The 20,180-nt window shown below is 38.2% G+C and overlaps 1 protein-coding gene across 2 annotated transcripts in view; it reads right to left on the bottom strand.

Moving 5' to 3' along the window:
• nova2 (NOVA alternative splicing regulator 2) overlaps nt 1-20,180 on the bottom strand; it is a 46,301-nt gene that overhangs the window by 12,352 nt on the left and 13,769 nt on the right. For both annotated transcript variants that reach the window (XM_084419521.1, XM_084419520.1), the window contains one exon: nt 284-450. In XM_084419521.1, the coding sequence (XP_084275647.1) occupies nt 284-450 (167 nt within the window). The remainder of the gene's footprint in view (nt 1-283; nt 451-20,180) is intronic.

The following is a 20,180-nucleotide window of genomic DNA, read 5'->3' as shown; positions in this document are numbered from 1 at the left end:
CTGTTTGACTGAGTTAACACAGTTTATTAGAAAGGATGATATAATCAAAATGTCCTTCCTCACACTTCATTTCATTCTGTGGCTATATTCATTGGTCTGTTTGCTTGTGCTTTTTATTACAACTTATCAAATGGGAATGGGAAAAAATCTGATTTAAATATAGAATGAATAAAAAGGAAGTTCACAATCTTGTGCATGTGCTCTGCAATTCTGCAAGGATAGAGAGGAAACTGGAAATGAAAAGAAACAGGAAATGGGCGAGTTAAAGGAAGTGAAGCCTCACCTGTTTGACACGGTCAGGGTTGACTGTGGTCTGTGGCTGAAGTATACTAACTGGCTCTGTTTTCTGAGCGCTCTGCGGCATCTCCCGCACCTTCTCCGCGATGAAGTCATGGACGCTATTCAGCGCCTCTACAGTGCCCTGGATCAAGCAGACACGCTCTGTTGTTCCTGAAGGACACACACAAAGAGAACTCCAGTTTAACCTCAGTGCGATTTACAGATGTTGTCCAAAGAGTGCTGTAAAATGATTAAGAAAATTGCAGTGCTGTGATGAGGTGAGGGCCAAAGGAGCATGTTTTTCCTCATTATAAAATGTTTCACATGTGAATAAATGTTTTTAAAATGATTTTTTGAAAATAAACATTCATTCAGGTTACCTCATGGGGGCAGCCATATTTAGATCACATGACCAGCCAAAAAATACTTTTTAAATACGCTTTCTCTTCCAGATTAAATTAGTAATGTCAGTATAGGTTAGTGCGTAACAAGTCGTCCAAGACGACTGCCATGTCGTCAAATAAAATATAATATAATAAACCACCCCAATAGAATTATTGCACACTGAAATATGCACATGTAAACATAACATTTTATATTAGTGCTGTTAAATCGATATTAGTCGCAATTAATCTAACATAAACGTTTTTTTTTTGTTTATATATGTGTGTGTGCGTGTGCATAAATATACATATACACAAACACATATACATTATATACATATATACATTATATATATATATATATATATATATATATATATATATAAATATAAAAAATGCATACATAAATGGGTGTGTACACTCTATACACAATAATATTTATACACACATTACATAAACATAAACTTTTATTTTAGATGTGATTAATCGATTTGACAGCACTAATATAAATATAATACATAAATATGTAAACAATTATTCTAAATTAAAATGAATTAAAACTGACATTGGCCAAATCTTTTGAAATTCTGACTAGTGAAGTGTTAGATGACCAATGAATAATACACTACTGTTCAAAGGTTTGGGGTCAGTATGATATCTTATTCAGCAAGGCCAAGGATGCAAGGCTTCTACAAACATATTACACAGCACAACTGTATTTAACATCGATAATAATAAAAGTTTATTGAGCACCAAATCAGCAAATTTGAATGATTTCTGAAGGATAATGTGCACTGAAGACTTAAAGAAATTGCACTTTAAAATTTAATTCGTCACCTTTTTTAAGCTCCCTAGTAATCTTTCTAAGCATATTATGTCCCATTTCTAAAGTAACCCATAGTTGTTTTACTGCTTCTGGTTTAAGACGTCAGTACAGCATGTTTTTGCGATTGATGGTGTATGGAACTGAAACGGTGATGGAATGCTTTTTTCCTTACATGGAAGCAGCATAAAATATCATCAGCTGACAAAATCAGAAATGGCTGATAATAGAAAACGTACTTTCTGTTTTTACTCCACTAAATGATATAATATTATAGTGCACTGTTTGTATGACAGGCACATACAGAGTTTCAGAGTAGTATGTGTTATCAGAGAGTGAATCCGTCAGTCATTGGGTTATCAATCACATTACACGAGACTACAGACATTGTGTTAGGAGGCAAACAAGCAGCATTAAAGCATCTGCCCATGTAAATACCATGGATCTATGTACATGCAGACTGAAGTTATGGGAGCAGCTGCAATAACAGTCGCCTGGCAAAGCTACTATTTTTGGCAGCCTATTCACAGAAAGCCTTCCATTAGACGCCCCAAAGTCTCCACTTTCAATTAATTCTGATACAATATCGGCAATTCGACTCCAGTTCCACCATCTCTCCTACAAAACATGAGGAGGTTCAGTGCATGCACACACATACAAATCACCATCGATTAACTGCGTTTTGGTGCAGACTCTAAAGGAATTAGCCGACTGCGGTTCTCTGATTGGTTACTAATCTTCTACACTATAACAATTTGCCTGAAAGGATATTTATATTCCGGGATATTTATCCTACAAAACCCACACAAAATCACATTGCACCATAAGTGAGACAGTCAAACGTTGCCATTCAGATTCAGAAATAAAGACAAAAGCCTAAAGTAGAAGGGAAGAGGAAAAAAAAAACCCAACCAGACTGATCCGAAGCCAGAATCTCTTGGCTCCCGAGAGGCTGGGAAGAGAATCGGCCCTTATCGGCATGGTGCAGTAGGGTTTTCCGGTTTCCTTTAACCTTCTATTGTTTAGCATGAAAATAATTGGGTTTGGGCCCAGACTAGCTATATGAAGCCGTGTTAATACACTCAAATTGAGGAATCTCAGGATCATGGATGGGATCTTACAAAAAAGAAAAGGAAAAAAAAAGCTTTGCTGAGCTCTCGACAGCTGGCGGCCCAAGAGTAATCTCTGACGGACCAATCGGGGTGGTAGATTATTAGAGCAGAGATCACCATTGTTTTGGCAGGGAGACGAGGGGGTAGGGTGTGGACAACACCAGTCAAACAACTGTCAGAGATGGAAGACTAGTTTTGAAACATGACTTATGTTTATGGTGTATATATATACGGTATACACACAATGACCATTAGTTAAACTCGACATGTTAAATACCAAATAGCTGCACAGGCAAGGTTATAGCATACAAGCAGAAAGCTTATGTGATGTGTTGACTGTCTGGATGAAGAGTTCCTGGAGAGGTTGTGATGTGTCTGTTGTGAGATACTCAGCGGGGTATGGGAAAGGGGTGGGGTGGGGTAGTGTTTAGAAAGAGGTCACTGAGGATCTTCTTTCCTCTTGCAAATGGACGGAACACTTTCTGACACACGTTTAAGTTTCTGCTCATGGAGCTCATTGAAAGTGATGGGCAGTTTGCTTTACCACCCATCCAAACACATAAACACCCCCCTCAACAGCGCTCTGCCTCCTCATTAAGACACACCACATAGTAAGGCTGGGCAATAGTATATTTATACACAATATATTTTATATTATTTGGTTGACAATATAAAATTTACCAACATTTACTTATTAAATGAGAGAGAATTGGTCAAACAAAAACTGGAATGGAGCGTACATACATACATACATCTACTACCGTTCAATTTTCTTTTTAAATAATTGTTGTTTTTTCAGCAAGGATGCATTACATTGATCAAAGTGACAATAAATAATTTCACAGTAATACAAAAGATTCTATTTCAAATAAATGGTTCTTGTTCATCAAAGAATATTGAAAAATGATCAAAGTAGTAGAAATATTTTCAACAGAATAATATAATAAGATAATAATAATAAAGGTTTCTTGAGCATAATTCAGCATGTTAGAATGATTTCTGATGGACCACTGTGCAACTTCTGAAATTAAGGGTTTGGTCTCTAAGCCCAGAGACTATCTAATAGATCTATTAAATCACCATTTGATTTTAGAATATGTGTGAGCTTTGTGCTATAGTAGCGTTTATGGAAACACAATAAGCTTCAATACAGACCAAGAATTAAAACTAAGAAAAGGTATTGGGCAGTGCGGAGGTGTTTTCTATAGTTGCCTAGGGAATGCCTGCTTGGCTGTTCACTCTTGTACTAAATTGTTTTTATACAGTTGTTAAGTCGATGAGTCATTCATTCCTTGTTCTTGTTGCTAGATGGAGCTCCTCTTTGGTGATTTAGCTACTGAGAACATCATTATTATTATTATTGTTGCATGGGCTATCCTATCTTTCTTCACAGGAATGCCAATCTTTTTCCCAAAAGCATGTAAAACAGAGGAGGGCCATGTTTTCTGTAGTTGCGTGACTGATGGAGTGTCTGGAAGACTGTTCTAAAGAATAACTCTATCATGACTTCAAAACAGACAATGTAAGTCTATAAGGGCCACTAATCAAAACCACATGAGCATGAACAAAACATTAACATGTAGCCTACTATATGGAATGTAATGTGAGCTCATTAAAAAAAAAAAAGAAGAGCCAATTAAACCTGGTAAACTGTGCAGTAATATGAGGTAATGCCTAGATCCTGCAAATTATTTAGAGAGAGAACAGAAATATGGTGGCTCATAGCAAGGATGGATATTTTGGTCATTTTGTTTATTTGAGTACTAGACAGATAAATGTGCTCAAGGACGGCGGAAAGAGGCGTATAGATCTGCATTATTTTGTTGGTCTTATGTACAGACGTTGTTTTTAAGGTGTGTCAGGTTAAAAATAGTCTAGCAGAAACGTGTCACAAGACATCGCTCTGTTCCAGCTCTGTCTAGCTGTTTGGAAAGGAGAAAGCGTCCTGTGTGAACGCCCTCTAATCTCTGCTGCTGCTGCCACGGATGGAGAGTCAGTGTTGGTACATATTGCTGTTGCATACTGTTGAAAATGACACCATAATCAATCCCCCCCAAAAAATAAGTTTTTTTTTTGTTTCCAAAAAAATTCTTGTTTCCAAAACTATAACAAATATGGTAATTTATAGCGGTATATGTTTTTTCACAAAATTATAAAAAAAGTGATTAAAAAACAGTTGGCTTAAAGTGGTAGATGATTTCCTAAACTATTCAAAAAATATATAATTCTAAAAAAGATTTGGTCACATTTTAGATTAGAGTCCAATTCTCACTATTAACTAACTATTAACTACCTAATTACTGATTAATAGTTAGTTTAGGTATTGGGTAGGATTAAAGGATGTAGAATATGGTCATGCAGAATAAGGCATTAATATGTGCTTTATAAGTACTAATAAACAGCCAATATCATTATGCATGCTAACTAGTTACTAGTGAGAACTGGACCGTAAGCTAAAGTGTTACCAAAAATTCATGAGCAGGTAGATGTTTCCCTAAACCAGATGCCGAGAGCTTGTCAATTGGAAGAATAGTGCAGTGTCATGTAGATCACAAATGCTGATCACAAGTCCCACAACACCAAAAGCTGCTAGACGGATTGACCCATTGATTGACAAGATCCAGATTGGGCACCGAACCCATAGAAACGTCCACAGCAGGCTCAATAACCAATTAAACTGCTGCGTACCACATGACAAATGAGAACAGCTGCCGGAAACACATGGAGAATCTTTCAGAATATACACCGTACGGGCTTGTCCAAGAAACGTCTCTACGCCATATCTCAATATGAGTAAATTTTGTCAAGCTTCCTGATTGCCTCACTCCAAAGACTCCAACAGTGGCCTTAGAGAATTCATGAACATACGGCCCTGCCTGTGGACGAGGTTACAGATGTTTCCTGGCTTTGGTGTTAGGAGAAAGAAAAAAGGGGGGGGGGGGGGGAGAAAACGAGAGCGAGAGCGAGAGGAAGATTGAGTTGGGGAGGTGGGGGGAATAAAAAAAAATTTCCCTTCCTCGGTGACTCGTATTTTCCTGTCCGCCCATCAAAGGGCGGCTGATTGCAGCCTCCACATACGAGTCCCTTAGGAGCACATGGGCCATTGTTTTAGCATGAAGCACCCACTACAAGATGAAGCGTTGACTGCAGACGAGCAAATTAAAACAGGGGACACCTGGGTCCTGTTGGTGTCAGTGTGCACCATTATGTTAATAACTACATGAATGTTTGGGATAGGGCCAGTCCTGACATATGACATAAGACACATCACCACAGCAACTGGCAGACCCTGAAAATATTGTGGGGCAGCTGCTAATGACGTAATGTGTTTTTATTTTAAAACAGAAAGGAAGGGGTGTTGCATGTGCTTATGTAATCATGAACAGTAAAAAGGAAGAAGAAAGATGGGGATTGGAAATTCGGAAAGAGTTTCCATTCAAATCTCTTTATGCTGTTTGAACCGGTATTTTATAGTCTGTCAGGCTGGATGGACACTCCAAATCCAGACGTTTCTTTATGGGCCTAAACTAACCCATGTCAGCAGTCACTAGGGCAGATGGGAATCTCACTTTCCAAGTCTTCTTAAAGGGATAGTTCCCCCAACAAACCTTTGTTCCTTGTGTCTTTGTTCCAAACCTTTATGACTTTCTTTTTTTTTTCTGTGGAACACAAGAAAAGTTATTTCGAAGAATTCTTCAACTGTTTTTGTCCGTATAATGAAAGTTAATGGGGTCCAAAACAACATGGTTCCCTACTGACTTTCATTGTATAAACACAACAAACAAACAAACAATCTTTTCAATATATCTTCTTTTGTGTTCCACAGAAACAAGCAAGTCATGCAGGTTTAGAACAACACGAGGGTGAGTAAACGATGACAGAATAGTGAACTTGGATCAGTTCGGCTTTGCCTTTCCAATGCAACAAGCCTTTCTAAACGGCAGAGGAAGGATAGAAGGGTCTCCAAAGAATAACAAAGGATCTGGAAGAAAGAGTGAATTCCTCTTCAGTGATGTCACTCTTATTGAGAAGTGCTGGGTTTGTCCACCCCTTTTCCTCAGTTTGACCTAAGCCGTCCCCAGCCCCCCACATCTATAGTGACGTCGCCATGGATACGGGGCCCATGTCGTGCAAACAGCTGAAGAGATGCCTGGACTGGGCTGAGATCCTGTCCTCATCTTTTCCCTAATGTTCTCTCTCACCCTCTCAAGACCTTCCTGCACACCCCTCCAAGACCTCACAGAAGGACAAAGAGAGAGCAAGAGACAAAACAACATGCAGTGAGTGAGAAAGAAACAGTGAGGAAGGGAACGCGATTAAAGGGAAAGCAAAAGAGATTCTTTATTCAATATGTCCAACCTATCAATAAAGAGAGGAAAGAGGGGGTAACATTACTCAGAGAGTAACTAAACTCTCTAAAAAGAAAGATGAAGAATGAAAAAAGAGGTAGGAGATGGGAAGGGGGGTCTAAACTTTCCTGCCAGGTGCCTAACACGGTTTCAAAGGCTCTGGGGAGCTTTTCCACTTTGGCTCAAAAAAGGATATTTTCCTCAACTGTTGTAATCTGTGCATTTTAGATGTGATGTGATATATTTAGGGCTGTCAATTTAAGAAATGTAATAAAAAATGTATTAGTCACGCCCCCCTGACCATTCCATAAAATTCATTATTGGAGTAATACAAGCTTGAAAATCCTCTGTATGCTCTTGAGTCATACACAGCATGCATTCTTGCATTTAAGAGTATAGCTGGGAAAAATAGAACAGAATAAAAAATAAAAAAATAGAGAGCAAGGATCTCTAGACATGTTCTTCAAAGTGGTGCTCAAGTGCGAGATGCTGAAAAACTAAGCATATGGCAAAACGTAAATAATTAAAAACAACTAAAAAATAATTTGAAAAAAAAATCTCCTTAATAAACAAAATAGTTTGTGATATCACTGTTTTCAAAAATGTGCAACCTACCCACATTACTGTTCAAGCATTTGGGGTCGGAAAGATTTTTTAAATGTTATGTTATGATCACCAAGACTGCATTTATTTGATCAAAACTCTAGTAAAAACTATAATATTGTGAAATATTATTAAAAAATTTAATTGATGACAACTTAAAAACTATTTTTTATTTTAATTATATTTTAAAAATGGAATTTATTCCTGTGATGCAAAGCTGAATTTTCAGCATCATTACTCCAGTCTTAAGTGTCACATGAGCCTTCAGAAATCATTCTAATATGCTGATTAGATGCTCAAGAAACATTTCTTCTTATTATTATTATTATTATTATTATTATTATTATTATCACTGTTGAAAACTGTTATGCTGCTGAAAATTTTTTATGGACACCATGATACAGTTTTTATTTTCAGATTTCTTTGAAATATCATTTTTAATTCTTTGAAATATATATATTTTTGTAACAAAGGAAAAGAAGTCTACTTTCCAAAAAAAAAAAAAAAAAAAAAAATTATATCCCCAAACTTTTTAATGACCTCAAACCTTTGAATGGTAGTGTAAATAAATTACACTACCATTCACTAATTTCGTTAATACACTATTAACATCTAAATAAATGTGTAATGTTATGTAATGTCTTTGAATTATCTTCATTTGTGTGCAAATACATCAAAATAATGAACTGCCGTTTCATGTAACTAATTCCATTAAAAAAATGTAACCGAGTGACTTCCCGGATATATTTCTTACATTTCACATATGAAACGAATAAAAATAAAGACTGGGTCCATGAGCTTAGACACTGACTCACTGTTGATGAGGAAATGACTCGAGAGGCAACCGAGGCCAACTCCACGGGTGTGTTATGCAGATTTCTGAAGAGGGAACTGCATTTAGAGATGGCTAATCTCAAGGGACAGAAGAAAGAAAGGGACACGACTGCCAAAATGGGTCGTTTCAAAAGACATTTCAAGTCTGTAATCCTATGTGACTCGGTTCTTAAACTCAGATTTCGCAAACCTAAGCCCTGAAGATCACAACCAGCTATTTACTGTCATAAATCTGTTGCATACAAACCTATAAGTCAAATAAGAATGTGATGTTATTTCTGGACGAATACCTCACATTCTGACTCGCAACTCGAACTCACAAACTGAAAGTTTAACAAACTAGCCTGAGCAGCGTTTCACTTAACACTCATGGACTTTGGCGAAACATCATCGATAGCTGCATGAGTTATGTCTTCTAATAAAAATATCAAAAGGTATTTTCAGCAGATCTTTTTTCGAAAGAGTTACAGCCCCTGATTTACGGCTGCTGATGCTTAAACAGACCAGTTGCCTTTGCCTTGCAGGGGAACGGAGAGAAGGTGTAAAATCCATAGATGCTTTAGTGTTTGCTCCTTGTTAGAGGCGACCCTGCTTTACAGCCAATGAATTTACTGCTGAAATGATTTCAAGTGTTACACAGACTATGGTTTCAGTCAGACCTTCCACACACTTGAGAGGGATTATGTGTATTTTTTATTTGTTTCTAGTCATGTGCATTTAACACTGGGACTGAGACTCTATTACAAATCCATTGGATCTGTTTGTGAAGATTTATCAAAACCATCTATCCTCAAGAGGATCTTGTGGATGTTAAGTTAGCGCTTTGGTTCAGCTTGCTTCATGTAACGAGCAACCAAACTGCTCAGCCAGATCCAACACACGTCTAACGGCTTGTTATGCTGAATGCACGCTAACCAGAGCACAATGCCTGACTCGCGTGTCAACCATAGACTGTAAAAAATATGGACAAAGCGTCTGTGACGTCACCCATAGACTTTCTGAAGAACGGGTTTGAAGCCGTTTATGGGGGGTATGGGCGGCGCCATCTTGGAAAATCTTGGGAAATCCTAACCCCGCCCACCTTCTGACGCAGCGCGCGTCACTCAACTCGCTCTGCTTATCTCTGTGTATATTTTAGGCAACAAAATATGTTATAAAACACCAACACCATCTATGTAAAACACCAAACTAACTCTTTTCGTTTTCATTTAAAGAAATCTTAAACATTATAGCTACACAAATGTTATTCACTGCACATAACGTTTGCCTTTTTATAACAAAACGAAATATAAAACACAACCTGCCTCTTTTCGTTTTAAATATAATATAAAAATATAAAAAAAATTAATATGGTCCAGGCAATATGTGCATTTGTACTAAACAACAGATGTTGCAGTAAACAACATTAGATCATATTCGTTGTATTAAAATGACAAAACTCAACCCAGTCTCTTTTTGATATATTTCAGTTTTATCAATATAAAAGGTAAAGTTACAAGAAGCTATACAAACAAAGCAAACAATTCAGTCAAACATAAAAAGTCAGCGCTCGATCTAGTCTAACCATACAACGGTACAGTTAAATAGCTTATAAACAATATAAAGTTATGAAACTTACTCAGCCAAAACGATTGCCCAGGGAACAAATTATAGATTTACGTTACGAGACCAAAGATCGCCCGTTAGATATACACAAGACTAATCATGTTTAACCACTACAGAGACGCCAGAGACCGCGGCACCTCAGAACGTCTAGCCGAGCAAAGGCTGTTCCAGGCGGGGTACATCGCGCTGAGCGCCCGGTCATCGCTGGATCTCACAACTGGATACAATTTTCATAAATCTTTATAAATAAACCACAGATTTGAGCTTTAAACAACTACATTCTCGCCTGAAAAACTCTTAAAACTAAATTTCATGATACAGAAACAGTAGTATTATATGTCAACTGTATTAAAAAATGGCGCTTCTTATGTTGTCATTCTCCGTGGCGCTGCCTTGTCAGCTGTCAATCAAGCTGTCAATCAAAGTTAACCACGCCCTTATTGTCCTACATTTTATATCTAAATACGATCTAAACTAACGAGTTAGAAAAAAATTCACTGCCCTCATGGTTGTCAGGCACTCGGAAGCTATCGAAAAATACAATAAAAGTCCATGGGACCAACCTGTAAAAACATGAATTTATGCTGTGAAAACGGACATTTTAACATGGGGGCTATGGACATTTGCTCCCTTTTGGGACCTTCCCCTAGCGGATTTTCGATGTATTGCAGTTTTTCGCACTTCCGGGTAGGCTTCATTTTTCAGATGAGAATGTTGCCCCTTGGTGTCAACATGCACATACAGTAATACACTGTTTGCTTGTCGCACACCTACACAACAACTCTTTTAATTTTTCACCATGTATCAATTCACTTCAAAACGTGCTTGAATTAAGCCATTAGAGCAGGAATTTTATCACGCTCAAACTCACACATGTACACTGCCTGGTAACCCATAGTGCATTTGCAATCTCTAAAGGCCGGTGTGGTAACTGGAGCTGGTGTGAATTCCAGGCTTGCACAAATGATTCAAACAGTGACTGATGGTCATCTACATTTAGGGTATAGAGAAGAGAGTAACCCACTGGCCCCCATAATTCAGTACATAGTGTGTGGACGACGCAATTAAGATCTCTCCTCTACCTCTTTCCATCCTTTAATATGAATAATGAAGCTGTAAGAAAGCTGCAGAGAGGAGAAAACTGAGCAAGATAATGGAGAGGTTGTGTCACAATGCTTTTCACATTCCAGTTAGGAGGCGCAAAACTCTCGGGGCGCTTGGTAAATGTCCATCAGTCCCTCTGTTTTGTCTATTTACAGATTTTTGTGCCTTTCAAATATTTCTAATTTGCAATGTTTCCATAATCAGGTACATGATCATCTAAGGACAAAAATTGGAAGGAAAAACAACTAGGTGTATGCTGCTAATGTGTAACTGGGACTGTAACTTGGAAAATGAACACTGTGCCTTATAATATGAGAGAGACTATATGAAAGCACCAAACAAAGAGAGCTCCATTTGCAAAATGAGTTGAATTTTGAACCAAGTATCTTTGAACTAGAAACATTAGTCCATTTTGCTAACCATAAAGTGCAAGTTAATGAGAGTGGAGGAGGATTAAGTTTACGGGATCAGAAAAATCGAATTAGAAAAGCTAACAGAGTAAGATTATGGTGAGCAACAGGAAAACGTGGCATTATTATTACAATACCAGAATGCTAACATAGCATAGCCTGTTTGCGACTCTCAAAACACTTCCTTCTTAAATCTGCATTTAAATGCTTTTCCCGTCCACATACTCCGTGTCCTCAGCTCGTTGAGCGCATCTCCCTGCGGAGGTATTGGGTTCCACACAAGTGCTCGGAGCCCAACACACACCTGTCTCGGCTTGCCTGCTGTCCATCAAAGATGTCTAAACATTGCCCGTCTGAACGATAGGCAGATTGAGTCAGCTGGCATGGCTGCCCCAAACAACCTACAACAAGACCATCCAAACCTGCTGCCGCTTCCCCCAACGCTGTCATGTCCAAGCACTGCTAATTGCTGAGAGTCCTCTCCGGTCTGGGCCTCCTCCACTGGCCTGTGAGTCATCTCTTCCGAGCCGATTGAGGCGCCGAGGCCTGAAGGTCCAGGGCCAGCTTTCTGCTCTGGTTCTTTATCAGCGCTTTCAGTGTCTCCGAACCCTGAGCCAAGATTCAGTTTCCAGCCCACTCCTTATCGCAACCCTTTACCACTAACTTCTTTTATTTATTTATTTATTTATTTGTCTGCTGCAAGAGACCACTAGAAGAGCTTTTATTCTCCAGTGCCATGTTTTCAGTTTTCTACTTTTCATAATGTGTATTAATCTGCTTGAGTTTACTCAACAGTTGACCTTATCCATAGCAACGGGAGAATGCCTGCCGTTTTACATCATGCACACAATCTGTTCCCCATTTCGTACAGCTGGAATTCGAGTGAGGCAATGGGGTTAAGGAGCCAAGCAAGGCCGGAGAAGTCGACCTGAAAATGAGACACCCCCACCGCCTTTTAAGGCTCTCAGCACCATGAGAATATACTGACAGGCGCGCAGAAATAAAGAGTGCTTGAAATGAACATGCACTGAATGCAATTGCCAACATATGAATGGATCTCGCATGTGCATGCAGATGTGCAGACAGAAGACGTTTGTGTAATACAGAGCTGGTGGTCCAAGAAGCAGCCACGTCACTTCTCAAATGTCGGTTGGGTTGAATTGAAGAATTGGCTCCTTTTCAAATCGAAATCTAAATCTGAACTGAATTGGCTACACCGCACAAGAAGCTGAACTGAAATTTGACCTGGAATGACCAGAAGAGAACAGAACAGTTCCGGAACAGAACAGAGAACAGTTCCGGTATTCTTTACATTAATTTTTCCCATTAGGGATCCCATTACATTAGGGATTTTTTTTAAAGTCTTCGTTAAAGAGATAAGGTCATGAACCAAACCTACCAGTTACGAGGTGAATCACAACACAACAAACTTTGATTTGAAGCAAAAAAGTAATTGAAGAGACAAAGGTACACGAATGTGTATTTAACAGCTTCAATGAGGGAAAGAACTACAATCCCATGAAGCATTGTGAATGGAAATCAAATAAAAAATGATGGATAAATATAAATATATACTGTATATATATACTGGTTTGAAAAAGCAGATCATCCGGGTACTTTCTGCCAACTCTGTTGTGAGTACTATGAATTCGGACATACTTAATTTGTCATATACTGTTTTTCGCCTACTATATAGTATAGGGAAGTATGCGATTTCTGATGCAGCCTTGGTGTGATTTGATCTATTCTCTAATCAGAAGAGATTTCTTTGCAGAAACATGGGTAATGTAGTTTCTCGCCAGGATGCCAGCTGTTAAACAATTATTTAAAAAATACATGACTTCAACAAAAGCGTATACCATTAATTAACAACCTCGTAACTCATAGTGGGTCTGTCTTTAATAGTTTATAAATTATTGTAAAATATCGATTCCCCTTTGGAGAAAATTAATGGCATTTTTACTTCCGGAACCCAGCTGTTGCACTCTATTGCAGTTCAAATTAATTTGCAATTCAAAATTGAAATTTATTGCAATTGTCTCATTTTGCTTTTCTCCTTAAAAATGTGTTATATGAATTTCTTTCAATTTCAGTTCTTTTTAAACCTACTTCCTTACATTTGGGTTTGAACTGCAATTGTGCATCCTGTTTGCTACCTCAATTTCAAGACAATTCAACACTGTAAAAAGTGAACAGTTGGATCAACTTAAAAAAATTACTTCAATTGGTAACACCTAAAGAAATTAAGTTTTCTCAACTTAAATTATCACGCTTTTCACGATATTTTTAATTTTTTTAAGTTGATCCAACTGTTCACTTTTTACAGTGAAATTTAGAAAATAAACAAGAATTTAAAAGGCATTCTCAATTTAACTGTGAACAATGCACAACCCTACAGCACAGACGATCATGACACTGCCTCAGGTCACTATTACGACAGTCAGCTAGTGCAGCTCTATAGACACAACCGAGAGTCACTTTACTTGCTGTACAATTAGGATTCAGCTCCAAAGCCCCTTTAGGCCGCCTTAGGTAAACCTACAGCTCATGTCTAAAAGGACGTGATCAGCACTGCCTGTCAGGAAAAGTTTCATTTAGCTGCGGCTGCCAAAATGCATACGTAACCAGAGCCATTATTCAGCTCTGCTGAGGGATTTTCAGGAGTTAGCAAATGCCACTCCGAATGAAGAAGCTCCCCGTTAGGAACACAGAAGCATTACGCTTGTTTCTTCGGTTAAAGGGTGTGGGTGTCTTCACAATTGACTTGGCTTTCATCCTCCTTCCTGAAATTTGGCATAGAGCTCCTGGCACTGGCCAGCCAAACCCTGTGCAGTAAAGTGCTAACATTTCATGACAAAGGAGGCTCTGAAACTCTGCCCCCTCTGCCTGCACCTGCCCTGCGTGGGCAAGGGAGGTGAAACAGTGGGTACGAAGGTTGAAAGCACTGATTGTGAAGTCTTCAGTGCACGTGTGGATCTCCCCCCTCCTCTGCTTCCAGTTTTGACATGAAAACTGAGAGGTTAGTAGTTAAAGACAAACAGGAATCTTTTTAATGTGTTTTATCCTTGCTTATTTGCTTGAAGTTTTTTAGGGAAAGCCCAAGTGGTGCATCAACTAAATGCTTTGGGGAACATTTGGCTTTGGCGATAGCTGAGAAGCAAATAGCAATTAGCAATCAGCAAAATAGCAATTAGCAATCTCCTTTGTGTCTGCGGTCGAAGGTTTCATGTGACTGAAAAGGCAACATCATACAGCCTGGTTGCAACAAGAATAGCAAACTATAATCTGCCTCTTTGTTTCACTTGACTTTAGTCTAGAAATTACAACAAAAAAAAGAAAAAGAAAAAACACTGATACATTTGCATATATATTTACTTTTGTCATTGATTTTACATATATATATATATATATATACATATATATAGGCTATCATTGGATATAGGATATCATTGACAAAAGGAAAAAAATATTTAATTTTATATACACACACACACACACACACATATATACATATATATATATATATTATTTTTTTTCTTTTGTCAATGATGTGTGATGATTATAAACAATTACATATAAAACAATCAAATATATTTCATATTTTTAACTATATAATTATATAACTATATATAATTTACTTCTTTTTTATGATTTCTTTGTTGATGGCAAAAATAACAGACACAGCTGTATCTTCAGAACAACAAAAGGTATCAAATCAAAGTGACAATTGGTTGATGTCAATAGGCAGCACCCATCCCAGTCCTCATGCTACATAATTCTAGAAGGCCATGATCACATGACCATCTCAAGAGGTCCCCTTAAGGGACAACTGTTCTCCCCAGATCCAAAGCTGACCCACAAACAGCTCTAGCAACCTATGCGTTAGTGCCAAAGATGATCAGATAGGCTGTATAATATCTCTGGATATATATCAAATAGCAGTCTTGCATGTAGATATCTGTGCATGCAAATTCCCAATTGTATCCTCTCTAACCCATAGTTGACGCATAGACACACACTACTCCTACAAGACTAAAGGGGTCAAAGATAATTAGCCGTGGCCGATCTGTTGCAATTAATACGAGCATACAGCCGGTGTGTTGAAGGGAACGTTCCGACAGCTGACGGGGGACGAAGGAGAAATGAATCACTAGTCTGGTGGGCTCAAGGTGGTAGAGAGTGTATGAGAGAGGGAAAGGGAGTTTGGGGGGTCATTCAGTGGGGATTAGAGATTTTGGGAGGCAAATGGGCGGAGTGGGAGGCAGCTGCGGAACTCTGTGCCTTTAGAGGCTCTGTTGAGGCACAGAGGGGGAGCTTTGTCCCCTCTGCGAAGAGGCTGGATCTGCTCCAAAAAGAAACCCACCGCCAACACTCAATACTCTTCTTTGTCATCCCTCACCACCTTCCGTTTTAGAGGAAAGGTGCCCCCCTATTCTACACAATGCAGCTTTCCATTGTCCTAATCTTATGTAAGGGGCTTTTCTCATTTAAGCCCCAAATGTCTCAGCACAAATGCTAAATTGCCCCAAATGCAGGACACAGGCATTAAATGATTTTGCACTTATAACCTCATTATGCAATGGGAGGGCATGCCACAGCAACCGGAAAGCCAGGTGTCATGATGGTGGATCTACGATTAAAGAAATGTGCTGGAGGCTTTTGTGTCTTTTGATTGTGCTTCAGTGAAAAAAAAGATTATTAATCAAATGGCTTTATTAACATGGTGATGTTTGAGTTTTGATTAAAGATGGCTTCTGAATAATTATTCTGTTGATTAAGTGTCAGAATATTTGTTTTTATTAATTATATATTAATCTTAATGCCACTCAAAATTATTTGCATATTTATAATTATTTTATTGGCAATTTTGAGAATATTTATATTATTTTAGTTCAGAAATCAACCGAGAACCTTGTTGAATATAGTATTTTTGGTCAAGTAAATTCCAAGAATATATATTATATTCTTAATATATATATATATATATCAATGCTACAACAAAAATTATTAAAATGATTTTAAAGGTACATGTGTTCACATGTGTTTGCGTTACGCTTTAATCAGCCAGTGAGAGCAACAGGACATCTGCCACCGCTTTTTTTTCCTTCGCGGGAACTTCAAAATGGAGGCCATGCCATTATGCGATTGGCTGCCGGAGTCTAAGGCTTCTCTACGTGACTGGACTGCAAGAGTATCCATCCTTACTGCGGCTGACTCTCTCTCTCTCTCTCTCTCTCAGACCACGCTTCTGTCTCGCCCTAAGCCCAGAGGCAAACATCGGCACAGAAGCGAGAGACATCTTTGTCGCCTGTCTACCTGCCTGCTGTAGCTGGGGAAACAGAGAAAGACGGCTATAATGATGATGGTAGAGGGGAACCTCTTGCCTCTAGAGCCGTCACTTTAATTCCCATCTCTGAGGCAACCAAGTGTAGAGACTAACAAAGCATGCTTTGTCTCTAAGGGGGGAGTGAGAACCCGTAGGGAGGAGGGCGTGTCTGTGACAAAGGGGGATGGGGGGTGTCGGCCCCGTCAGCTCTGCACCAAACCCCAGGAGAGGTCCCACCTTCGTGGGACAGATCCTGTGCACCTTGCGTGCAGCTATAAGACATGAGAGTCACAATCTAGACAAGGCTGGAAAATCGAATGCTGTTTTTAGATTGTTTACCATTTATTTGAATAATTTAAAGCTTTTGTTTACAATAACAAAGGAGGGACTTGTGTACCAATGTAACGCAAAAAACAAAATGGTATTCGAAAATTAAAGTATTACACATTTGAGAAGAAAAAAAAAGTAAAATTTACAAGCCTTACATATATATAGTATCACTAAATCAATTTCCTGTACTCGTGCCAAAAAATATATCCACTTATCCAAATCGATATACATTTACATTACATTTATAAATGATTTTATCCAAAGCGACTCACTTTTACCAAAAGTTGCACGTAAGCTTCCATATAAGCATATCCATGCATATAGATCAAATCTGTTAAGCTCCTGCATTGCTGAGCTTTGAGCGTGGGGGGTTGGCTTTTACTGATGAGCTCATCATAAAATGTGCAGCAGATGACAGAGTGAACGCAGCGAGAGAAGAGGATGGCTGTCTCCCACTGACACATTCATCATCTCTACACCACTGACAGACTCAGACAAAAGCACAGAGACAGGCCCACTTATGTAACACGTCAGGACTCCCACTGACACCCTGGATGCATTTCTACATAAAAAGGGACTTGTTCAATACAACTACTACCACTGCTATGAGTTAACAGATATTTGCTATTCAATATGATTGATAACTATTTATTTTACAGCATTAGTCAGTTTTCAGAGACTGATATCTAAAGAGCTTGCTGGTCGATGTCTGATAAGATGCTGATGTATGCATAATCATTTAATGATGGCAATTATATGTTGAGATTTGTATTCCGAAATGAATTATATATTATATTATAATGATCTAATAAATACATTTATATAAAAATAAACCTTATGGATATATACTATAAATAAATAACATTTTTTATATATAATTTAAGGCTCTGAACAATAATAATGCTGTTAATCTCAAAATCAGCAATTAAAAACCGCTATATGTACATCGTGTTAAACAAATTCAGTCAACTGAGATTTACACGGTGCACAGCACTCTCACTTTTGCCAGTCTCCTATACACTCTTGTTTTTTGTCTCCGCATCATCACACACACACACACTAACACCTCCTCAGGCAGATGGGAGACCAGCCTGCGTGCCTGCACCTCCCCCCAAACTTGAGGAGCTGTGTCGTCAACAATGTCAAAAGCTTCTATTGTCATTATGAGTGGCCCACCACTCCTCTTTGTCCTACACAGTTTTAGACCCATCATTGACCATTCAAACAATTACATATTCAATCACTCCTCCCCCTTCACTGTGTCATTCCCCTCTCAACTTCTTTCCATGTCTGCATCTTTTTGTCCTAATGTTTCGGAGGGACCAGACATAACTGCACCGTCATAAATATATAAAATCCCTTGATATACTCTGACAGAGACACAAACACTCACAACTTCGAGTCTAATATGAGAAATGACAGGAGTGTCAGGCGGTAAGCTCAGTGTCAGAGGTTATTATCTAGACCATGGGAAGGACTTACAGATGGGTCAAACATTTGGAGGGATATTTTTGTCAGAATCCACTATTCCGCACATCGCCCAAGCATGGGACAGTTATTGAGGTCCTAAGCTCTGTGCCCATAAGCTCTCGCCCACTCGGTGCCTGGTCTAATGATGCACAGTCTGAGGGATGACAGACAGGGAACGCCGCTGAGACCTACAGGAATGCTGGATTAAAGGCTCTCAGATCTACAAAATGGTTTACCGTTATCTCATAACTGGCTTCAGTTTCTAGAACTGACATCAACTCATTTGTTTTTACCGTTTCCATGAGAGACTATTAAAAACAATCCAAACAAGTTGCATGATGAAAATGTCTAATATAACAAGCGCTATGCGAAATACTGGCTCCGGACGAGCAGGACCGTATGCAGTCGCTGCCCGGTGGAGGATCTGAATAGGTTGATATTCAGAAAGCTGTGTGTATTTCACATTTTTTGACTGATATGATGATTCTAACATATTTTAAACAAATTTGAAGTCAATTCAGTAGTCAATCAGTCAAAATTGGTGCTGAAATTCAGAAGAAAAAGATTAAAGTAATAGTTTACCCAAAAATTAAAATTCTGTCTTGTTCCAAACCTATATAATCATCAATCAGTAGTAGTCAACCAATATATATATTTTTTTTAAGTAATATGCCGATATCATATGATATGATCTATATCATATCGGCCATCCGATATAAATCCGATATATATTATATCACACCATTTAATATAAAGATAGTAAATAACAAATGTTGCAACTAAATGTATATTTATTTTACAATATATTTACAAAATTAGAAATAATTTAAAGATTAATTATATTTAAAATATATTTGAATAAAAAAGAAAATAGATAAGATTTACATTTTAGATAGTAACCTCTTGATTCTAGTAAACTAATGAAGATGGAGAATGGAAAATCCTGTGCATCTTGTTAGCTCTGTTAAAATAAGTCTCAGTTCATCCAGACAAATGTATTGGCCAATGTGATTAAAAAATAAACAAATAAATAAATAAAAAAAGTAAAATATCGGTCAGCATATCGGTAGGCCACTATATGACTGGCTTTCTTCTACGGAACACAAAAGAAGATATTTTCAAGAATGTGTTTTTTGTCAATAGTTTTTTTTTAACTTCCCAATGTTCATTCAATTATCTTTTTTTGTGTTCCTCAGAAGATAGAACATCATACAGGTTTGGAGCGACATGACCGGTAGGTAAATAATGACAGAGTTTTCATTTTTTTAAGTGTGGGTCTGCAGGTAAGCCTCAGTCTTTCTGAGCCAGTAATGCGAAAGATCGGACTTTAATGTTCTGTTACACACATCCCCTCTCGACGCTATTGAATCGAGGTTAAAATTATCAAAATGATTTAGTCAGTGTACTTCCTGGGTGGAAGGAGATTGGCTTTTGAAAATTGAAGGGAAGGCACCTGCTATTCTCTTCAGTTCTCATGGTGAATTTTATCCTTTATCCTGTCTATTTGCAGTGGCAGGATCGATCAATAGTATTTGTACTGAAGCCTCATAGA

This window comes from Rutilus rutilus, assembly GCF_951802725.1.
Source record: "Rutilus rutilus genome assembly, chromosome: 9".
NCBI classification, from domain to species: Eukaryota; Metazoa; Chordata; class Actinopteri; order Cypriniformes; family Leuciscidae; genus Rutilus; species Rutilus rutilus.
This window is presented reverse-complemented; position numbering and strand designations above follow the sequence as displayed.